At 38.6% G+C, this 22,246-nt stretch overlaps 3 protein-coding genes across 5 annotated transcripts in view; 1 reads left to right on the top strand and 2 right to left on the bottom strand.

The window, feature by feature from the left end:
* The window catches only part of LOC134824344 (NAD(P) transhydrogenase, mitochondrial-like), a 1,149,555-nt gene that overhangs the window by 1,104,260 nt on the left and 23,049 nt on the right, over positions 1-22,246 (bottom strand). The window lies entirely within an intron of this gene.
* LOC134824345 (transportin-3-like) overlaps positions 1-22,246 on the top strand; it is a 41,514-nt gene that overhangs the window by 15,718 nt on the left and 3,550 nt on the right. For 2 of the 3 annotated variants that reach the window (XM_063836231.1, XM_063836233.1), the window contains exons 5-19: positions 5,344-5,516; positions 6,843-6,996; positions 10,871-10,983; positions 11,802-11,911; positions 12,112-12,228; positions 12,398-12,512; positions 17,266-17,407; positions 17,881-18,023; positions 18,258-18,425; positions 19,337-19,443; positions 20,247-20,413; positions 20,870-20,983; positions 21,195-21,256; positions 21,441-21,561; positions 21,703-21,880. In XM_063836231.1, the coding sequence (XP_063692301.1) occupies positions 5,344-5,516; positions 6,843-6,996; positions 10,871-10,983; positions 11,802-11,911; positions 12,112-12,228; positions 12,398-12,512; positions 17,266-17,407; positions 17,881-18,023; positions 18,258-18,425; positions 19,337-19,443; positions 20,247-20,413; positions 20,870-20,983; positions 21,195-21,256; positions 21,441-21,561; positions 21,703-21,880 (1,984 nt within the window). Of the gene's footprint in view, positions 1-5,343; positions 5,517-6,842; positions 6,997-10,870; positions 10,984-11,801; positions 11,912-12,111; positions 12,229-12,397; positions 12,513-17,265; positions 17,408-17,880; positions 18,024-18,257; positions 18,426-19,336; positions 19,444-20,246; positions 20,414-20,869; positions 20,984-21,194; positions 21,257-21,440; positions 21,562-21,702; positions 21,881-22,156; positions 22,176-22,246 lie in introns of all 3 variants that reach the window. The other variant, XM_063836232.1, reaches the window with a different exon arrangement.
* LOC134824463 (glutamate receptor ionotropic, kainate 2-like) lies at positions 39-2,738 on the bottom strand. Its single transcript, XM_063836367.1, has one exon. It carries the CDS (start codon positions 2,736-2,738, stop codon positions 39-41), a length of 2,700 nt encoding a protein of 899 aa, XP_063692437.1.

Here is a 22,246-nt window from a genome sequence, read left to right as displayed (position 1 = left end):
TTCAACTGGACTGTTTGCTGGAAGTGGAGATATAGGCATTAGGCAGCTTGCCTCTTCTTCACCTTCATTTTCTTCTGAAAGCTAGTTGCTACAAATGCTAATTTTACTCTTCGCTTGAGTGTCTCAAGGAAGGTGGATTTGCCGTCATGAGAATTGTCACGTATTGTTGCAACAGTCAATTCTAAGATCAAAAGGGTTACACTAACTAGAACTCCAATGATCAAAACATAGAAGATACCAATTAGAGTTTGGAAACTCAGCATTTTGTCGCTGCCAACGCTGTCTTTACCACATTTCCTTTCTTCAATTCTTTTTCCATGCTCATTCCAAAGGTCGTGAAATAATCCTTCTTCGCGGTATTTCAATAACTGTTGATTAAACAGTCTGGCGTAGGGAGAGTTTATTGGAAGACCAAATGCAACTGGGATTGTCAGTAATTTTTCTCCGACAAAGAAGACTTCACAGCTGTCAGAAAGGTAGTATTCAAGTATCAGTGTATCGTCGATGAGACCAAATCTACCGTCATCAACCATTTCCAACCCACTATCAAAATTTGAAACAAATTCTGATTGGCTCCCTAGCTTTTGATAATTTGTATCGATATTGTTTTCCAGAAGGACTGCAGTTATGGATTCGTGTCGTACACCCCATTTATAAACAGTTTGAGTTAGCAGCTCAGAAGGTTTACTTAAAGGTACACCTAGGTTGTCAAGAGTCATGAAGGCTGTGAGGTTGGCTCCATACATATTGGTGATAAGCAGAACAAAGAACCACCATGTCAGAACTATCATTCGTCCAGATGGGCTTCTCGGCAAAGGTTCACCTCCCTGTCCAAGTAAACTGCCTCCGATTACCCAAACAGCATTAGCCAGAGAAATGGTATCGAAATCGGTCTCTTTTTGTGCTTCAGTTACCAAACACTTGGCTGAATCATCTGTAGGATCCTCACAACTTTTACAGCAACAAGTTTCATTTGCAAAAGCTATTATCCCGTGCTGATCACAGGGAGAAAGCTTCCCTAAAATAGTCTGGAATACTGAAATGAGGGCAAATGCTATGAAGATTGCAAACCATGTCGAAAAGGCAAATGGACTAAAGAAAAAGAATCTGTTATCTGTTTTAGACTCCCCTTTCATTATGAGACTTATTCCAGAGTCCAGGTAGGAGAAAGTAAAGTCTATATACGATCTTCTCTGTGAGCTTACTGATAAATCTATGGCAATTATATCGATCCTGTTTTTTAAGAGGTCACCTACTAAGCCATCCCACTCTCCTTCTGGGTTGCTTTCAGTTTTATTCAAGAGGCCATATTTCTTATCTTCTGGCTCAACAAACTCGTATGTAAAATTAAGGTCTTTTGCCAATCTTTTAACAATCTTTGGGCAGATTCCTTCCCAGCACTGTACTTCTTTGCAACCTTCCACATTTGTATTTATAGCAAAAGGAGGCGAATGTATGGTCCCTACCTTCAAGTGCTGACCTTCTAATGTATCAGCAATGCCTGTCGGGGATTTCTTGACTCCTCCAAGAAATTGAATATCTCCTGAGGTTATTTTGAGTCCTTGAGCAGTTGTCCACGTCCCTATTCCCGAAAATCCACTATCAAGTCCTGTCCCTGGATCTATGAAATTCACAATTCTGTATTGGCTTTCATGTTTGTTTGCGTGATTTCTATCTAAATTATAAGACCCAGAAGGTCCAGTATAATTAGTGGTCGTCAGATAACGTGCAATGTCTTCACCAGCTGCCCATTTGTTGTTTCCACATCTTGCATCTGCAACAGTTCCTGTCAACTCATTAATGTTATCTTGGAGTGCTTCAGTGGCGAGCATGGCTGCATCATATAGCATCACTACTTGAGGGGTAATGTCACTACCTTTTATCTCTCCTGCAAGAGATGACACAGCATCACGTTTAAAATCTCTATAGGTTGGATTCACAGTATCCACATAAAGAGATATACCTATCAGGCCCTCATAGTAGATGGGAAAATGGAGCCGACGAATCATATCTGTTGTAACCCTCAGTGATTTTGGGGATGAAACAATACTTTCTGTGACAATCCAAACAAAATCCTCGTTCAACAGACCTGCATTATAAGCCTCTTGCAGGACAAATCTAGCGTAGTAATCCTCGCAATGTAAAACAAATACTCTATCTAGAGAATCTACCATGTTCTTTAGAATATCCTCCAAGTACAGGTCAGCAGGATCACTAAAAGCTTCAAAGAAGTATACTGAAGCATCAAACTCTTCCTGGGCAGTGACATCAGCCGTTTTCTGTATCAACAACTTTTGTAGAGTTGTAGCACTGTGGATGCCGTAGTTACTGTCAGAGGATATCAGGGAAATCTTTGTCCAACCAAATTTGGTCAGCAAGTCCACAATAACCTGTGCCTGGGTCAAATCTGAGGGGGCCATGACATACAGTTGGTTCCTTCCTGCAGTTTGTAGATAAGAATCTGTTGCTGCAGATGCGATGAGAGGCATCTTGACGCTGTTGAATACATCTGCTTGGGTCGCAATATTGTTGGAAATATCTGGAGATATCACCACTACCACATCTTTAGTCAGTAAGTTGCATGAGGCATTGACCACTTCAAAAAGGGAAGACCCATCGTATTCCTCGAACTCGTAGTTAAACTTGATCCCAGTAGAATTGCTGTTGACTTTATTGATGGCATGCTTTATTATGTGCTTAAAGATGGGCAAGGAGTCTTCGTCTTTTTCGTTAAGCATGAAGCCTAGGGTATATTCTTGCTGAAGGCACCCAAGTGGCAGGAAAATGCAGAGGAGAATTACGATGATCATAAGTTCCTATAAACGTTATTTTTAGTAAATATATTTTTTGTTAGCATAATAAAAGTGCAGGTGAACGAATAATATGAATTAGTGTAACAGTCTTCATTGATTTAAATGAAGGAGGTAACATTGTCACAAATAGAAATGGAATGAAAAAGGACAAGAGCTAGTATTATATCTAGCAGGTAATGAGGTAAAAGGTCAATATTGAATTTTGTCCCAAAATGCCAATCCTGAATAGAAATATTCCAATTTCCAATGGACAGTGATATCACTTCCCAATGAAAATCTTATGGGAGAAAGATCACATGGTTCTAAAAAAAGCCTGCTGGCTGCTCGTAAAATTAGAATGATAATGATGAGCTATTGATTAATTGATAATCTAAGTTTAATCTTTACTCAGGATTAGTTATTAGATATAAAAATATATAATTACGTATAACATTATTGTCTTATCACATGGCATTTTCTTGTTGGATAAGAAAATGATATTATATAAGTAGGTAGTAAGGGTAGTAATCGAAAATTATTTTATTTCTCGGATTTACAAATTTTTGGTATCATGGTATTATAATAGTTCTAACCATGATGAGATCAGAACACACGGCCATAATTCTGGGAAAACTTGCAATGTTCGAATATCGTGATTTAAAAACGGTCTTGAATCAAAAAAAGTTTCTAAAAAAACGGCGTTATTTTGCTGAAATTTGGGCTCAGCGTCGGACTGTTTTCAAAAGCTCATGATAAATTGTATTAAAATGATGCAATCATGAAAACTTCTGGAATCTATGTACAAATAACGTTTTCAAACGATAGCATAAAGTATGAATTGTTTACAAATATCGGTGTATTTGATAAACGCAATAATATAGGAAAAGTCAGAAACACGCCTACTCGCATACATTTTGAAATATAACTCGAGCTACAAACTTCTTAAAATACCGGAAACAACCGTTTCAGTGAAATGGTGCCAAGAAGTCTGTGGCACGCGCAGTAGATCTATCGCACGTGAGAAATGGTTCAGTCAAATGTCTTTGATTTGCGCTTTGTTTAAATGGATGATGTAGACTCGTGAAACTTTCCATTAGTAAAGCTCAAAGTATTTCCATTCTTACAAACTTCATTCTGAACTAATTGCACAAAAGATTTTTTTTTCTTTTTAAAGAGAGGCTGGGCCAAGAAAGCCCACGAGAAACCATTGAGATGCTCTGCCTACCTCTGGGGTGTGGCAACCCTGGGGAAGGTTGCCGGTGAAATCAGAGTGAATGGTGGAGGATGGTATAAGAAGTGATGTGAGTCAAAATGATACGTTTAAATGCTTAATGCCAGCTGGGTTTAGAAAAGTAAAACGAGACGAGACAGCATATGAGATAATACTTTAAGTCACCCCGGTCTGACCCAGCTCTTCCGGCACAATTAAGCGTTTGGTGCGGTTTGCGAAATTGACAATTGTGGTGATGTGTTGGTTGTCGAATATGTCATTGACAGAGAGGTAGTAGTCCTGGAAATATTGACCTCTAATTTGGGCAATAGCCGGACACTGTCCAAGGAAGTGTGGGACAGTTTCCTCTCCGTCGCCTCACATAAGTCAAGCACTGGTGTTTGATTTGCAAATGGTGTGAAGGTGTTTGTTTAAGCCGCAGTGACCCGTGATGAGGTAAACTGCAGTTCTGTAATCTTGTCTGTTGTTGCTGAGTGTAGTGTTGAGGTTTTTGATGATTTTGGCGTGCTTGTGACCGAGTGTCAGTTTGGTGTGTCTGGGACTGCAGTTAATTAAGTTTCCTGATTCAGTCTGTTGACTTTGTTGTCGATTTTACGCTTGATGTAGGATTGTGGAATTGGACACTTCAAAGTGGATTCACTGATTGTACCAAGCTTGGCCAGCTCATCTGCTTTTTCGTTCCCCCACAATCCGATGTGTGCTGCAATCCATCGTATCTCTAGCGTGTTGTTGGATCCAAGTACATTAAGAGAATCGTAACAGTCTCTTGTAGTTCTACTCCGCGTTGAAAGCGCAGAGATAGCTTGTATAAATGAGAGACTGTCAGACCATATGATGATATGAGTGTTGGTATAGATAGAGAGATATTTGCAAGCTTCAATGATGGCGGTGAGCTCTGTTTGGTAAACAGTGCAATAATCAGGGAGCTTGAATGATCTTTCTTCAAGGGTGGTGTTATTGTTGTCAGTTGTGATGATATTATAGCCAGCCCCGCATCACTGACATCAGAGATTACGTCGCTAAATATGCTAACCGCGGCGCAGGGTTACCACCTAATATAAGCAGTCAAATGATTAAACGGTGTGACTATATTATTGCTAACTTAGAATAATTAATTTATAATTATCCTAATGTACAGTAAAACCTACAAAAGTACTGACCACTGTTATTGTGTTAAACCTAGAAATATACCCTAATTTGCAGAAAAAACATGACTCACCCGCACTTTCATGCCTGTACACTGTACAGTGTACCCCAATAATACCACATATTCCGTAATATCTCATCCTACAGCTTGTTAACATAAAACTTAATCTGCAGGTATCTGAAACTGGGTGCCGCACGACGAGAGGAGGTCACAACTCAACTTCAAGCCTGCTCAGCCACTGTCTTCTCCTTCCTGGAGTTTGTATCTGCTAACAGTGCATCGCTCCCTAACCCTGACTTTACTCACAATCATGTGTTCAGATGTTGGGGCAGCTGGCTTGTGTTAGGTAATTCTAATACTCCTTATCTACAGGGCCGGGGGCGGGGGGGTAAATTAGGCAATTGGTAATTAGGCAATTAGGTCATTAGGGCAACTACTCCTTATCTACGGGCATAGTATTATACAGGGGGGCCAAAAGTCAGTACCCATATATATATATATATATATCGTCTCGCTTTATATTATATAGTAAGATTGTATTCCCCTCACTTTTATAATTTGAAAATTCAAAAAATCAAGCGTTACATTTCAGCCATGCAAAATTACAATGACATATTTTGATATATTATACTAAATGATAAATGGTACTGCAATATAAGTTGCTTATTGTGTGGCCGGATGACAACTAACTAGAAAAGAAAAATAAACTTGATTATATGATAATTAATTCGGCTGAACCAACACATAGCAAGAGCCGCATTAACGTTGGGGCCGTCGAAACGTGTGAAATTTGTGTATAAAATGTAGCCAACGGTCCATGATTAAATTCACTAAACGCATATCTAATGCGTTTCTAATTTAATTAATCGATCTAGCTACAAATTGTTCCAAGTTATCTGCCGAGTTTAATGAATAATATAAAGATATATACCAAATTGTCAAATTATCTATTTAGAACATGAGAATTTCTTTGTGATTTTACCGCACCAGGTGCTGTTAAGCTTTATGATTTGCACAATTTAAGCGTGAGAATTTTGTAATCGGTCACATTTTATGAATACCTAAGTGACGTAATTTAGGTCTCAAAAGCTTAATTATTGAACATCTTAACATATCTCTCAAACGGGTCCGCTTACCCTATCAAATACGAAAATGAGAAAATACGAAAAGGTGAAAAAAGAGACGATCTCGGCGGCTATAAATTATAAAATGACCTTTTTAAACTTTTCCGGCGATCAGCTTTAAACTCTGCGGTTGTTAAGTATGTAAATAGTCATTATGAATTTATACTAACCGTTTTATTTATATAAACCGTTTTTTGTGATTAATGCTCGTCAAAACTTAAATAGTCTGGTGGATATCTTCAGGGATTGGCTTATTTTTTTACTGCAATCTGGCCATATAAAATATCTCAAGCCCTCCCTATTTTGTTTTGACCATATGAATTGGGTTTAATTATGATTATTCTCATTTTAAATCCCCATTGCTGGACTAATATGGAACAGTTATTATATGCAATTTGCATGAAATTTGTGAACATAAAGAAGACAGCAAGTTCCACAAACCTTGCTTAATACTTGTTATTGGTTTAGGAAATACTAATGATAAATATCATATTAAATTATCTAACTTACGTTAACTATCCGAAATTAACTCAAATAAACGTCCGCAGGTGAGTTTGATGCACGTGCAGTCGCGCAAGGGAAGATACTCCCGAAGATATTCGAGATTGTGACAGTAAACACACCCTGTCACACGTGTTATGACAGTGCTTGTGACGCGGTCTGCAGCGCTACTTACGCAATGGAGGACCTTCACGTCAACAGGTAAAATATTTGGAATACGATTAATAAAATTCATAAAGTGTACTGTGTATAATATGAAATATTTAACGTCAAAAAGCAAGAATTAACTAAACACATAAAATAGTCTGCAGTTATGCTAAAAAAGCTGCAGATATACTAAGAAAGCTGCAGATATACTAAGAAAGCTGCAGATATACTCAGAAAGCTGCAGATATACTAAGAAAGCTGCAGACATACTAAGATACTCCATATTGTAAAGTATTGCATGATGCGTTAGGTGCTGTCTAGCTAGAACGACGACTTTATCACGTACTCAGAAAGCACCGTCTAGCTAGAACAAAGACTCCATCACGTAGTCAATTACGTAACGTGTTACACCTAGCTGGAGTCTTATACTTTAATTATATAAAAAATATTTATTATAATAAATATTTAAATTTAAACTGAGTGATGAAAGTAACTCAAATAAAAACCCGAATTATCCTAATTGAACCACTAATGGGTGTGTAATATGAGGTCAAATTTTTGCAGCAAAAATCTCTCAACCACCTGCACCCATCACTAACCACTAAGTGTTCTGGTGATAGAAAATAATATTGGCGTTAGTATTTGAACCCCAAAAATTAAATTTAAGAATAAAAACTAGCTGCGTACGTTTGAAGTGAACAGGTCTTTAAAACTAGCTGCGTACGTGTGAAGTGAACAGTTCTTAATCCTGACATCGGTAACAATCCGGCACAAGGAGGGGTGAAACAATAGACAACCACAAAACAATCTCAAGACAATCACAAGACAAAGCCACTGGTATGATCGTGACATCGACAACAATCCGGCACAAAGAGGTGTGTAACAATAGACTAGACAATCACAAGACAATTTCAAGACAATCACAAGACAAAGCCAACTGGTATGTGTGTCTCTCTCTCTTTCTCTCTCTGTTCTGGTCAACCCACTTCCGTTGTAATACTTCTGCGGGCAGACAAGGGACTTCCAAGCAAGGTCAAAGCCTGGGAGATTTTTCTCTATGCGGAGATGGGCCTAGGTTGAGTTCCTAGTGTGGGATTTAGCAAAAGTTCCTGGTGAAGAATCCAAGGAGGTTACCCAAAAGAGTTTTCCCTATCCAGTCTTGTCGACTGTTCCACAAATTTGAAGATATGGTTGAGTTTACTGTTGTTAATATCCTCCGTAGGGGTTTACCAATTATCCTCATTCTGAGCAGGGACAAAAGGATTTCGCGATTATTTTGGCCAAAATTCGCGATACCGCGAATTTTAACAGACTATACATTAAATTATACATAAAATTTGTCGCAAAAAATCGCGAAAAATCGCGATTCTGTACATGCCGCGATTTCGTTTTGTCCCTGATTCTGAGTGTCATGATCTGGATGCACTTGCAGAGGAGGTGCTGGGATGTTTCTGCTTCTCCTGAAAAGTGTTCACAATCTTGCGTCTCGAAGTTGAAATTGTTCGCCACGTTCTGAAAGTAAACTAGTGGGCTGCGACCTATCCTGACTGCGGCCATGTTAGCCATCTGATGTGAGTTCCAGAAAAATTAAAGTTCCTGCATTTATATTTGTGGAGGAACATCTCAAGTGTGATTTTCCTTTGTCTCTTTGTCACTGAGTGTGGCCTATACTAATTGGGAGGAATGGTTCTGGTCCTATGGGGATGTTGTTGGATTGATCGTCCCTTACGAATTCGTCCGATAGTTCTTTACCGTATACTCCTTCATGTCCTGGAACATCTTAGTTCTACTCTATGTGAATACCTAGTGAGTTGAGTTGGTCTGAGATGTTTTGAACGAACCTGGAGTTAAAACTGGTGCTGTTAAGCGCTTTAAATGCAGCCTTGGGATCTGAGAGGAATTAATGAATGATGGGGATCCTAAGTTATCATTAGTCCAGATACTTGCCATCATGTGTAACGCAAATAGCGGGTACGATTTCCTCAATGAACCTGAAGGAGGATTGTCTGTCCTGTATTGTTACCATGTAACGTCGAGCTAAAAAATTGAATCCAAAGTTTGAGTAATGCATTCGTTAAAAATTGTATGTCCTATTTGCATCCCCGAAGTATTGCATTGTTGTTTATTCCTGGTCCGGTTATGTGATGGCCTCAAGATGAGCCCTTAGCTGTCTAGCTGAGAAGACCTGAAAAGTGGTTACTGGAAGAAGAAGTGCCAGGAATTCTCGCTATCAGTGTGTCCTTTTAGTGACTTCCTGGTTCCTATGGGAACTTTGAGTTGGCAAGTCCCAACCTTTGTACTCGACAAGAGAGCACACCACCCATTAGTGCCAACCAGGCCACACCACGTGGAGGTTCGGAGAGGATTTCGTGACCCGCCAACTGGTGTGATCGTGACATCGACAACAATCCGGCTCAAAGAGGTGTGAAACAATAAACAATCATGAGACAACGTCAACTAGTATGATCCAATTATTTATATTTTTTATTTGAACATTCAAGGCCAATGCTTCTGCCAACAGAAATCAAATTTAAGAGTAAAAACTAGCTGCGCACGTGTGAAGTGAACGGGTCTTAACCGTGACAGCCACAACAATCCGCGTACAATGTGGCTCAAAGAGGTGTGAAACAATAAACAATCACGAGACAAAGTCAACTAGTATGATCCAAATATTTATATGTTTTATTTGAACATTCTTTGACAATGCTGTGTACAATCATAAATAATTTTAAAATTACTGCGGAGCCGCGGCTTAAGAGAGATAGACATCAGACTCGAGAATGCTGGGCGTTCCCACGGCCGCATTTTTACCGAATTTTCCGCCCATTTCTGGGTGAATTTACCAGCCCTAAAAATTAAAACTTGAAGTAGTAAATTGGCGAATTATTCGCGTATTTTTTGAAAACTCTAAATGCGCCGTATTTTTTGACGAAAATTTGGCGAATTTAACACCCTTGTTCTTTGCAATATTGCATATATTGCTTTATATTAACTGATAAATTCTAGGCTTTTGTCAACAGCTTCCTGTTGACAAGCGTTATTGTATCAATAATTGGTAGAACCACAGTAGACCTGCTCTTGTCTATACAGCTCTTTTGTGGCCATTGTCTGGTGCTGATACAAAAGATCTGCTGTTAGAAATCTTTTAGACTTCATCCTATGACCTATCTCTTAATTGAAACAAAAGATTCTAAATATTTGTTTAACTAAGGTATGAATGGGAGAGGAATATAAAACATTAATTTGATCATAAAGTTGGAGGGGGCCGGGGGGCCTTCCCCGCTAGCTAAGAGGGCCAGGGGGCTTTCTCTGCTAGGGACTAGGGTGTAACTTTAAATTGTTATCCTAAGATACCTTCGTTTGCAAAAAGTTGTCCACCAGCTGCTAAGGCCCTTTGATATATTATGTAGATTACAACGATCTACCAAACTTATAGCAGATCTGTAGAATCTCAATCCGAGCAGATCTGTTCAATACATTCAGAACAGTTTTATTTAGGGATAACATCATTTATTGTTTCCTATTTATAGGACATGATAAATATTCCACCACACTTTATAAACATTCCACCACAGTTAATAAACATTCCATCACAGTTTATAAACATTCCACCACAGTTTATAAACATTCCACCACAGTTTATAAACATTCCACCACAGTTATAAACATTCCACCACAGTTTATAAACATTCCACCACAGTTTATAAACATTCCATCACAGTTTATAAACATTCCACCACAGTTTATAAACATTCCACCACACTTTATAAACATTCCACCACAGTTAATAAACATTCCATCACAGTTTATAAACATTCCAATACAGTTTATAAACATTCCACCACAGTTTATAAACATTCCACCACAGTTATAAACATTCCACCACAGTTTATAAACATTCCACTATGGTTAACACGTTTATTTTCAGAGAACTGGCGCTACAGATAGTGCCACGATTAGCAGCATTACAACCAACACTAGTAAACGCTATTAACACTGATAACTTGGATGTAGTGAATAGCATAACGAGGATAGTTACAGGTAACTTTATACTGATAAGAACTGATCTTTCTTAGGGGTATTTATTAAATACTTTTCTAATTTTACAGAGTACAGCAATAAATGAATATAAAATAGAATCGTTCAAAATATCGCCCCCATCTGTAAAATATGATGGGCACCCAAACACGGTAAACACATAGTGAACTATGCCCGCAATTACTTATTGGACCCAACAAATTATACCAGAACTAATTGAGTTGGTAAAATAGCAAACTTATTATAATATCGTTATTCGATTAATAGATTGAATACGATGAGATAGGATTATCCACATTCCAAAATTATGTACAAACAATATAAATAATAAAACAAGTGCTTCTTTTCCTATGCTCGTTTTGATATTCAAATCATCTAAGTCATCACAAAAGAAAATTATGCAACCTCATTAGTTCAAGGCGTTTGTTATTCCACTGAAATGCCCTTAAACAGTTAAAACGGTGATTCGTGCTGGTAATTTCCTAGTTTTGTCTGTTTTCCTTAACTTTCTAACAATTCATACGTCCGGTCGTGAGTTTACTGGGGTTATTTGGAAAAGGAAGTTTTTAAATTATCGGGGTTTTCAATATACAGTAAATAATTAAATAGATGAAAATGATAATTTTCGGGATATTTGAGAAACAGCCGATATATAAATATATCGGGGGCGGGTCTGTTAAATGTTAATATATGGATAGGTAAAATTGTTCAAAATGCTAGTTAATTGGGTCGATTAGTCGTATAGTTCGAAATAACATCCATCATAACATACACTTTCCCGCAACAGTTATCTGATTCACTAAATTAAACTTTCTACACAGAAGCTGGTGAGTCCCTCATTTCCCCCCTCACGAAAACACCTGGTAAAGACCTTGGTGATTTAAGTGTGGTGTCTACTATCCTGGCAGCTATACAGTTCCCTGATTATAGTGTATGTTATTTAATATAATATATTAACCTAATATTCAGATACCAAATGGAAGCTTTTTATCGAGTAATATCTTTTAAATGCCACCATTAAGCTTCCTTCTTTAATTTAGTAAATGCTGAATACAATCTCCCAATATTTTAAAAATCATCTGCTGAAACTTACTTATTATTTCTGATGTTATTACAACGTTTGCTTGACAGGTTGCAGAGAGTTCGTTTAGTTTTTGGTTCCAACTAGCTGAAAATATCTACCGTGCTCCTGATATGGAGATCGTGGAAACTTACAAACCTGTCTTTATACAGCTCCTCAATACTTTGGTAGTTACTTGTTATTACATATATAATGTATATATTATTATATGGTACTTATTAGTTATTATAACTACTTTATCGTGGTTCCGATTAATTTTCATCGAGTAGATCATGCGGGTCATTAATTACACATGTGCACCAATTCCTTGTAAAGTTATAATATCCATTCCTTTAGGTTAAACTATGTGAACTTTACGACGAGTTTGAGGAGTCTTCTTTTGATGACGAGGACTTTCTGGATTTTAGAGATAAATGTAGTGATCTTTTCAAGGACATTGTTTACATTGTCGGTTAGTTTCCTAAGATACCATGACCATGCTTACTTATTTAAATGTTTGCCCCTTCACCTTCCCACAAAGTTTTTTACCTGGTAGAAATTTAGACGCTAAACGTTTAAATGTTACATTTGATTAGACAGTCGCAGTCAGGAAATGTGTTGTATCTAATGTGAGTATGTGCAGCTCTTAAAATGAAAATATTCTTCTGGGTGACAAGGGAGTAATTATTCCAAAATGGCTTTAAATATAATTTAATACAAATTGGGGGCTAGGTGCGATGAAATTGGAAAAATTCAGGATTAAGTGCCCGAATAAATAGAGAAAATGACCACCTTAAAACTGATAAAGAAGTTAAAACCACGTCTCAAAACCACATATTATCGTAACTTCTTATCGTAACTACTGAAATTTATCGGGCAATGGTTCTCCAAATTAGGCCAAATCTAGATCAAGCCACCCCTGCAGATTTCGTCGATTTCAGGTGCCGACAGGACCTTCAAAATTAAAAGCAAACTTAAATTTTTCCCCTAAAATCGAGCGCTTTCTGCGCAAAAAATTGACTTCAACAGAAAAAATTAAACATGGCTTCAAATCCAAATTTGAACCAGAGATTTTTCACTTCCTCTCGGTAAACTCAATTTTCAACCCAAAATAAAGTCTCAAAGGGGGAAATTACTCAGGTCAGGATTGTAGGCAATGATTATGCCAAACCATACATTTTTGTAAATTCATTAAACTTTCAATTTAGCCTAAAACAACCTATTTCGCAAAATTTTTCCGGGGGGCTGCGCCCCCCTAGCCCCCGCCAATTGGGTTCGCCCCTGGACCCTGCTGAGGGCTGCGCCCCCAGACCCCTACCACAGCTTGCAGCTTCGCTCGCCGACAGCCCCCCAAAGAAAAATCCTGGCTACGTGCCTGAGCAAATTATAGGTTTAGGGCTTTTCAGATGATTTGGCTCCTCAACAGATCCCGACGTACATAACGGTCAATATAATGTAGTTTAGGTTTACCTGGCCCGTTGGTTACGAATGTGCCCGAGGAGAAAAAAAAGCAAACTTAAGAAGATTTCTCGGGAACATAAAAGTTCACCTCAAAACGAAATCTGCACCTATGGATCAAGCTACTATGGGAAGATGACGAATCAAAACCAATTTAAAAACTGCTTGATCAGATACGACAGTTGCGCCCAATCAATCTTGAAATCCTATTCTGTTTGTGATTTAACCAATATACTTTGCTTTATTAATTTTAACCTTTAATTGATGGAAATCGCTCGACAGTTCCGCTTAAAAACCGGAAACGTATCACTTAAATGGTAATCTGTGCGATCTTAATTGCGAACTCCCTGTGACCACGGGTTTTCTTGTCTTACTTATAAAATATAATTATTTCTGTAGAATGTCTGTCTGTACGACCGCCCACGTGCAAATTAGGTAAACAAATAGAAGTTGTATAACAACCATAGTAACGGTGTTGAACGTGCACGTGCAAAGATTGGCGAGCGACGTTTTGATCGGTTTTGTGGTAATTACGTTGTGTTCAGTGCGAACTACATTTAAATCGGCTGTATCTTCGGTGGGGATGAATACTTTTTGATGCGATTAAAACTGACTGCTAAAGAATACTATTAGCTTCCTCCCTGTGACCACGGGCTTTCTAGTCTATATTATAATTCGAAGAATTATTTCTGTAGAATGTCTGTCTGTCTGTACGACCGTCCACGTGTACTGACGGAAAGTTGTCGTACAGAACATAGAAGCATAATAGAACAATGTTATTCTACAAAACGCAGGTAAAGAGGAATGCGATCTTAATTGCCTTCATTGTGCAGATATTTCTTTCTATAGAACTCAAAGTGACGGAAACCCAAAACTAATTAACAAAATCGCACACAAAAAAATATAAATTTATATTTTAAACTAAGAATAAAATTATAGTAATGCATTTACGCTCCATGATACGCAACTCTTAGCAAGTTGCTTGCGATTCTTTAAGTTCACGTGATATCGCTCAATGGGGAAATCCCTAAACTAATTTCCGGGTTTTGTGTCCGATTTAAATAAAATAAAAAATTACCAATGATCGATGCACTATGACTCTCAAGCCATAAATGTTAAAACGGTTATGCCATCCGTTCCCACGACAAATAATTGCTCCGTTTTCCGTATCATACTCTTGTCGTATCGTATAGAGCGGTAAAACCTGCGGTAGCCGGCAAATTTATATTATGATAGGCAACTAACTTTGTACTAAAGCCAGTTTAATAAAGAATTTCAAATACACAAAATCATACTCGTTGTAGTTGAGTGAATCGATTGTAAAATGTTTGTACATACCTGGAGCACAGTGTATGCATCCTTCAAACGAATTTAAAATATAAAATTTCCATCACGCAGACCGCAGACGTGAAATAAAACGAAATAAAATGAGAATAGCTTTAAAGTAAAACACACTTTATCCTTATGATCCGAGATACTAGGACAGTGCCAGAAAAACAGTATGGAAGAAAACTTACGATATAAACAAATTTGGATACTGGCTTCCTGGGTGACCGACAACTGAACCCAATTGAGCCTAGTTCCCACGCTGTTAACAGAAAAATTTGGCGGCCAAATCCACAGTTGGGTAGATACTGAGCTGATAATCATAGAGAATGTGTAGTATAGGCTTACCTTCCATATAAAGTTGGTTTCATTCAAAAATATTGATATTTGACCAATTTATGGGCCAAAATCGACCAAATTTGGTGCGTATGCCCAAATATGGGCATATGGTTTTTGGCTCATAACTCAGTAATTTTTTTTTCAATCTTGATGAAAATTCATATAGGAGTTCAAGGGACCACTAGCTACAAGGAGAGCACCTAAAATCTGGGTTTTAGGCATGTTCAGGGTATTTGGCTAAATTGTGCAGTGCCTAATTTGGACCAAATATGGGCGTGGCTGCCCCGCGGGCACCGTTTGGCGGTTGGGGTCCGGAACCCCCTCAAAAGTTCGGTCACCGGTCTTAGTTTGTTGGTCAACTGCTATCTCGAAACCAAGTTTCACAAAAAAATGAGGGTGAACCCCCCCCCCCCCCCCCCTAAATTGGGTGACATTCTACGGTGTAGCATGTCCCTCCGTTCCACTCGTTTTAGAGCTAACTGTTTTACTGCGTCTCTGCTGATGTTATCGACACCTGTCAGCCGCATCCTCGAGTACGTAGGCCATCCAGCCTTTACGGGGTCGTACTCTCAGTCTCTTTCCATAGTTACTGGCACTGGTTTCCATAGTTACTGGCTATTGCACTGGTTTAAACTTTGGCACATTGTATGCACCGACACAGCTGCAGGTCCAATTAACTTAATAACTACGATCCAATTTCGTGGCACTGTTTTGAACAAGATTTTAACTCTTCAATCAGAAATGTGTGTCAGCAGGTACCCTGAGCTGTGTACTCAATCAGTATGTTCTCCTAATTACATGACTTTGAGCCAAGCCATATCTGTCTATATTAGGACGCAATGAAACTACCGGACCACGATGTATGGGGACTTGCCACCCCATGGCAACATTAAAAATATCGACTCTGTTACTTCGTTTCCTCAAATTATTTGTTATATAGTAGTGTTGAAAGTATATAATATTAAAATATGTTCTCTTAATTACATGACTTTGAGCCCAGCCATCTGGAAAGCATGAATATTTCAATTATTTGACAGATCTCAATACTATAATTTCACATTAAACTTGAACAAGCTTGTTAAATTTGTTACCCCTATAATAATCGTGGACAAATGTGATTGCTCCTGTTTAGACTCAGTCAGAAAGTATCACTTTGTAGATATAATAAGTTTGCAAGCAAATGAAACAAACCCAATATAATAGCTTAACAAGTAAGGTGCTATGTGTAAACTGTTCGTTTAAGAGAATAACATAAACCTGACTAAGTATTAACCCATTAACTAAAGCCTACTGACTTGCTGACAAAACCACACTACATAGTAATTTAGTAATTTATGCGTCTCACTGAACGCGTACGTGAATCACAAGTCGCATATTATCCTCATATCCTGACAAAGAGTAAAGTAAAAGCGAGAATAACGCAGTTATCTGTTTACTGTAAAGAACGCGTCTTTTAATTGTTCACAAATGCCACCTTGCTAGCAATTTCCTGGATATGTCCGAAAAATTTACGCGTTGATTATATTGAGATAATATCTGATGTCAGACTTAATCAGTCTTTATTTCTACTGTTTTATAAGGAAATGTTCAGATTTTAGACTTTTGATTTAAATACTGTAAATATTTTCATTCTTGGTTCTCATGAGTGATCATGGTTGATTCCTGGGGACGGAATGAGATTTTCCAATCACTGTAAAATGAATCCTTTAAATTTATATTCCTTTAGCTTTGCAGTGAGTGTAGACTCTCATTTCGTCCTCAGTTATCATTTTTGATTTAAATGCCTAGAAAGCTAGAATACAATTTTAGATTAAAAATTAGCATTATGAGACAATACATTTTCTCCTAATACCAATTTGTAAAATCAAAAGATATGTAATTATATCTTATAATTTCACGACCATAACCAATTATAGTCTGATAATCACTTCTCACCTAACCTTTAATTAATAATCACCTCTTATTAGTAATTACCTCTGATTATTAATTACATCTAATTAGTAATTACATCAGACTATTAATTACCTCTAATAACCAATTACTCATAATTAGTAATTACCTCTAATTACTAATTACCCCTAATTAGTAAAAACCCCTCTCAGGAATACGACCAGTGTTAGAACTACTGTTAGCGGGAGTAGAGCAGACTCCACCAGACCAGTGGCAGAGGCTGGAGTCCATGCTCTTCTGCAGCAGCTGCGTCATAAAGATACTGAGCCGTGCTGACTCGGACATAGTCATGAGGTGAGGCCACGTGAGCTACCAGTTTACAGCTGTTAACCAATTAGCAGCTATCAGTTTACAGCTATTAACCAATCAGCAGCTACCAGTTTACAGCTATTAACCAATCAGCAGCTACCAGTTTACAGCTATTAACCAATCAGCAGCTACCAGTTTACAGCTATTAACCAATTAGAAACTACCATTTTACAGCTATTAACCAATTAGCAGCTACCAGTTCACAGCTATTAACCAATCAGCAGCTACCAGTTTACAGCTATTAACCAATCAGCAGCTACCAGTTCAAATCGTTGTCACGTGTAAAAAACCCGCCAATTTCGCACAGTTTTCTCAACAATGATATCGTCAATATTCGATTGTTGATGAAGTCGGTAATATTCAAATATCCAACGTTTAATCTTATATTTTAGTTCGTCAGATTTTCTTGTTAACTAATTGCTCATTAAATCAATTATCCCATTAACAAATAACCCCAGATACCTGAAGGCAGCACTAGGAATACCGACTACTGCTAACCAGAACTTGAGAGTAATGAGTGTAAAAGTGTTGGGGGAGTGTGCAGAGTGGGTCACTATTGAGCAACAAGTGTTAAACCACGTGCTTCAGAAACTATTACAAGGTTTCACTTTCACTTCCTCATTCAATCCCAATTATTGTTAGATCGAATCCTTCCAATTTCCACGAAGTATAACACAACGCTGGATTATTCAAGAATATTGTAGTTGGGGTATAATATCTGGGAATTAGCTTGAATTCAGTACCAATCTGTAAAGCTACCACGTGAAGCTAGATTGCTACCACGTGAAAAGATAGATCAAACTATTTCTTTATTCACAGTCACTATCCCCTTCAGAACTACGAGACAAGAAGCTAGCATCACACTGTATCAAAACATTAGAGAAGTTGTGCCAGATGGGGGGCGAAGTGTTGCAGTCCCACCTTGAACTGCTGATACAGATTATAGAGCAGGCAGAGGAGGTGCCTCACAGTACCTTTACTGCTTTTATTGAGTGTGTTGCAGGTAATTAGTGGGTAATTAGAGGGTGATTAGTGGGTAATTAGAGGGTGATTAGTGGGTAATTAGTGGGTAATTAGTGAAGTGTTGCAGTCCCACCTTGAACTGCTGATACAGATTATAGAGCAGGCAGAGGAGGTACCTCACAGTACCTTCACTGCGTTTATTGAGTGTGTTGCAGGTAATTAGAGGGTAATTAGTGGGTAATTAGAGGGTGATTAGTGGGTAATTAGAGGGTAATTAGTGGGTAATTAGTGAAGTGTTGCAGTCCCACCTTGAACTGCTGATACAGATTATAGAGCAGGCAGAGGAGGTACCTCACAGTACCTTTACTGCTTTTATTGAGTGTGTTGCAGGTAATTAGTGGGTAATTAGAGGGTGATTAGTGGGTAATTAGAGGGTGATTAGTGGGTAATTAGTGGGTAATTAGTGAAGTGTTGCAGTCCCACCTTGAACTGCTGATACAGATTATAGAGCAGGCAGAGGAGGTACCTCACAGTACCTTCACTGCGTTTATTGAGTGTGTTGCAGGTAATTAGAGGGTAATTAGTGGGTAATTAGAGGGTGATAAGTGGGTAATTAGAGGGTAATTAGTGGGTAATTAGTGAAGTGTTGCAGTCCCACCTTGAACTGCTGATACAGATTATAGAGCAGGCAGAGAAGGTACCTCACAGTACCTTTACTGCTTTTATTGAGTGTGTTGCAGGTAATTAGTGGGTAATTAGAGGGTGATTAGTGGGTAATTAGTGGGTAATTAGAGGGTTATTATATCATTATCTATCTTAAACATGATTTTTATTTTGTAAGATGATTGTTTTGAAACCGTTAATGTTGGCTTTATGGCTATTGTATTATGGTATGAACCAAAATTTATTAGGTATTTAACTTCTTTTTACCTGACCCATGAAACACTGCAGGTATATGTTCCTACCAGCCACTAGCCCTACAGTCTCCCCATCTCATGAGGATAGCTAACCGATCTCTTCTGAGTCTCGCTAAGAATCCTGCAGATCCTGTTAAAGATGTGAGTTTATAACTTAAATAACCAACTTATATTACCTGTTTATTACTTTCAGACCAGACATTAACATTCTTCAGTAGGTTTAGTTGTCTGATCATGTTTCCCACTTATAAAATTTTAGAATTTTAGAAATATCTCTCCTTTGGTCTTTAAACGATAATAGAGTAAGCTTGTAGTGCTCCTCTATGTCCCCTCCCCCAGCCCCCCCTCCCCATCTATACCTCCTGAGTCCTGACTGAAACCCCCTTCTAAACTTCCTGACTGAAACCCCTTTCTAAACTTCCTGACTGAAACCCCCCTCTACACTTCCTGACTGAACCCCCCCCCCCTCTACATTCCTGACTGAACCCCCCCCCTCTATACCTCCTGACTGGAACCCCCCCCCCCTCTACACTTCCTGACTGAACCCCCCCCCTCTACACTTCCTGACTGGAACCCCCCCCCCCCCCCCCCCTCTTCACTTCCTGACTGAACCCCCCCCCCCGCCCCCTCTACACTTCCTGACTGAAACCCCCCCCCCCCTCTATACCTCCTGACTGGAACCCCCCCCCTCTACACTTCCTGACTGAACCCCCCCCCTCTATACCTCCTGACTGGAACCCCCCACCCCCTCTACACTTCCTGACTGAACCCCCCCCCCCCGCCCCCTCTACACTTCCTGACTGAAACCCCCCCCCCCTCTATACCTCCTGACTGAACCCGCCCCCTCTACACTTCCTGACTGGAACCCCCCCCCCCCCCTCTATACCTCCTGACTGGAACCCCCCCCCCCCTCTACACTTCCTGACTGAACCCCCCCTCCACAGATAGACAACATCAGCTCCATATTCCGCGGATATAAAGGAGAAGTAGCTCCAACTGATGAGAGTCCTTTACAAGCTGTGTTTGTAGCAACTTGGCCCCATCTCAGCGTCGCACTTCTCTCCTGTGCTAACTCTGTTAACAATATTGAGCGTGTGTGTCGCTGCATCAGGTTAGTTCTTCTGGGTTGCGGAATGAGATATACTGTTTAAATTCTAGAACTTGTATAATGAAACGTTATTTTTAAACTTTTAAAGCTCTGAACACTGTTTTCTTGCTGGAGGAAAATTGCAATGCCAAAAACACCTAATGTTCCCAAATTTTAACGTTTTTACATGGTCTTATCAGTTCCAGGTTTATCAATAAACCGTCCCTTAAATGTGTATCGATTTGTAAAGCATTATATTACAAGAGAAGAAACCATTACTTACTTTTCGTAACAAGATAGCTCATAGCAATATACCGTACAGTCAAATTCAATATTATCTGATAATTAAGTTAACAATTAAAATCATATAAATCGTAAATCTATTAATCCTAGAGCGTTATAAAATGACAGACAACTATAATATTATGCAGTGAGAATGATCAGTAAATACAGTAAATTCAATTATTGATCAATCTCTAGGTACGGTTTGCGGAGTGTCGGAAAGAAGACTCCCCAGATTCTAGAACCACTAGCTGAAAAACTAATACAACTGTATAATATAAAACCTCACAGTTGTGTGCTCTATCTCTCAAGGTAAGTTTAATTAAATAATTAAACTCTAAAGTAGAATAACTAAACAGTTTTGTGTGGTGTATTTTTCGTGCGTTTTATTTTTAAATTTGTATTTTTGTTAGATAGTGAACATTTTAAAACATTTGTCTGATAAAATAGTAATATTAGTTCCACTAAATGAATATTAATTAATTAATTAATTAATTAATTAATTAATTAATTAATTAATCAGTGTGATAGTTGACGAGTTTAGTTCTGATGTCAGACTGGAGGAAGGACTGTTAGGACTTTTCAGTAAGTCTTTGATAAATCTTTAATTAAGGGGTTAATATGAACCTTCCACTGGTTTAAGGATTATCAACCTCATTAAACTGATTGATGTTGAATATGTTAATTGTTAAATTGCATTGTATGTTGAATATGTTGAATATGTTTAATTGCATTGTATGCTGTTAATTCATCAATTTTACGTGTTCAGGTGCAATGGGCCCGAAGACGTTTGAGATATTATCAGCACCACATGGTTTAGAAAGAAACCCAGATACAGTAGACGACTTCTACAGGCTCTGTAGCCGATACATTCAACATGTTGGTTCTAGGTTAGTCATCTTCATTTCCTCTTAATTTATTTTTCCATGCTTTTGAGTGAATGCTTCTTATTTTTTACTCATCACAAAATGATGACAATGATAATTTCAGAAATATTAATTAGTTTATCCTAATCCTCACTATGTCCCCAGAGTGGTGAGCAGTCCAATAATGATACACTTGGTTGACATAGCCACCAACTGTTTATCACTTCAACACAAGGACGCACAATGTTCCGCTATCAAGTTTATGGACACACTCATGCAGCGAGCTAACAATGAGAAATGTCCTCATTCTCTCGGTCAAATCAAGAGAAAGGGACAAGATATGGTAAGGAAAACCAGCAACTGTATCATCTTACTTTCAACTGATTAACCTATCGATCAACTAACTCAATAGCCCCCCCCCCCCCCCCCCCCCCCACCCCCCCCCCCCCCAGCCCCCCCCCCCCCCCCCCCCCCCCCCCCCCCCCTCTTAAATGTGAATCTATGTGTTCACTTTAACCATTACCCGCAGGTTAATAGTATAGTTCTATGTGTTCACTTTAACCATAACCCGCAGGTTAACAGTATAGTTCTGGGTGTTCACTTTAACCATTACCCGCAGGTTAACAGTATAGTTCTGGGTGTTCACTCTAACCATTACCCGCAGGTTAACAGTATAGTTCTGGGTGTTCACTCTAACCATTACCCGCAG

Source organism: Bolinopsis microptera, chromosome 12, assembly GCF_026151205.1.
Source record: "Bolinopsis microptera isolate Bmic1 chromosome 12, MBARI_Bmic_1.0, whole genome shotgun sequence".
NCBI lineage: Eukaryota > Metazoa > Ctenophora > Tentaculata > Lobata > Bolinopsidae > Bolinopsis > Bolinopsis microptera.
This window is presented reverse-complemented; position numbering and strand designations above follow the sequence as displayed.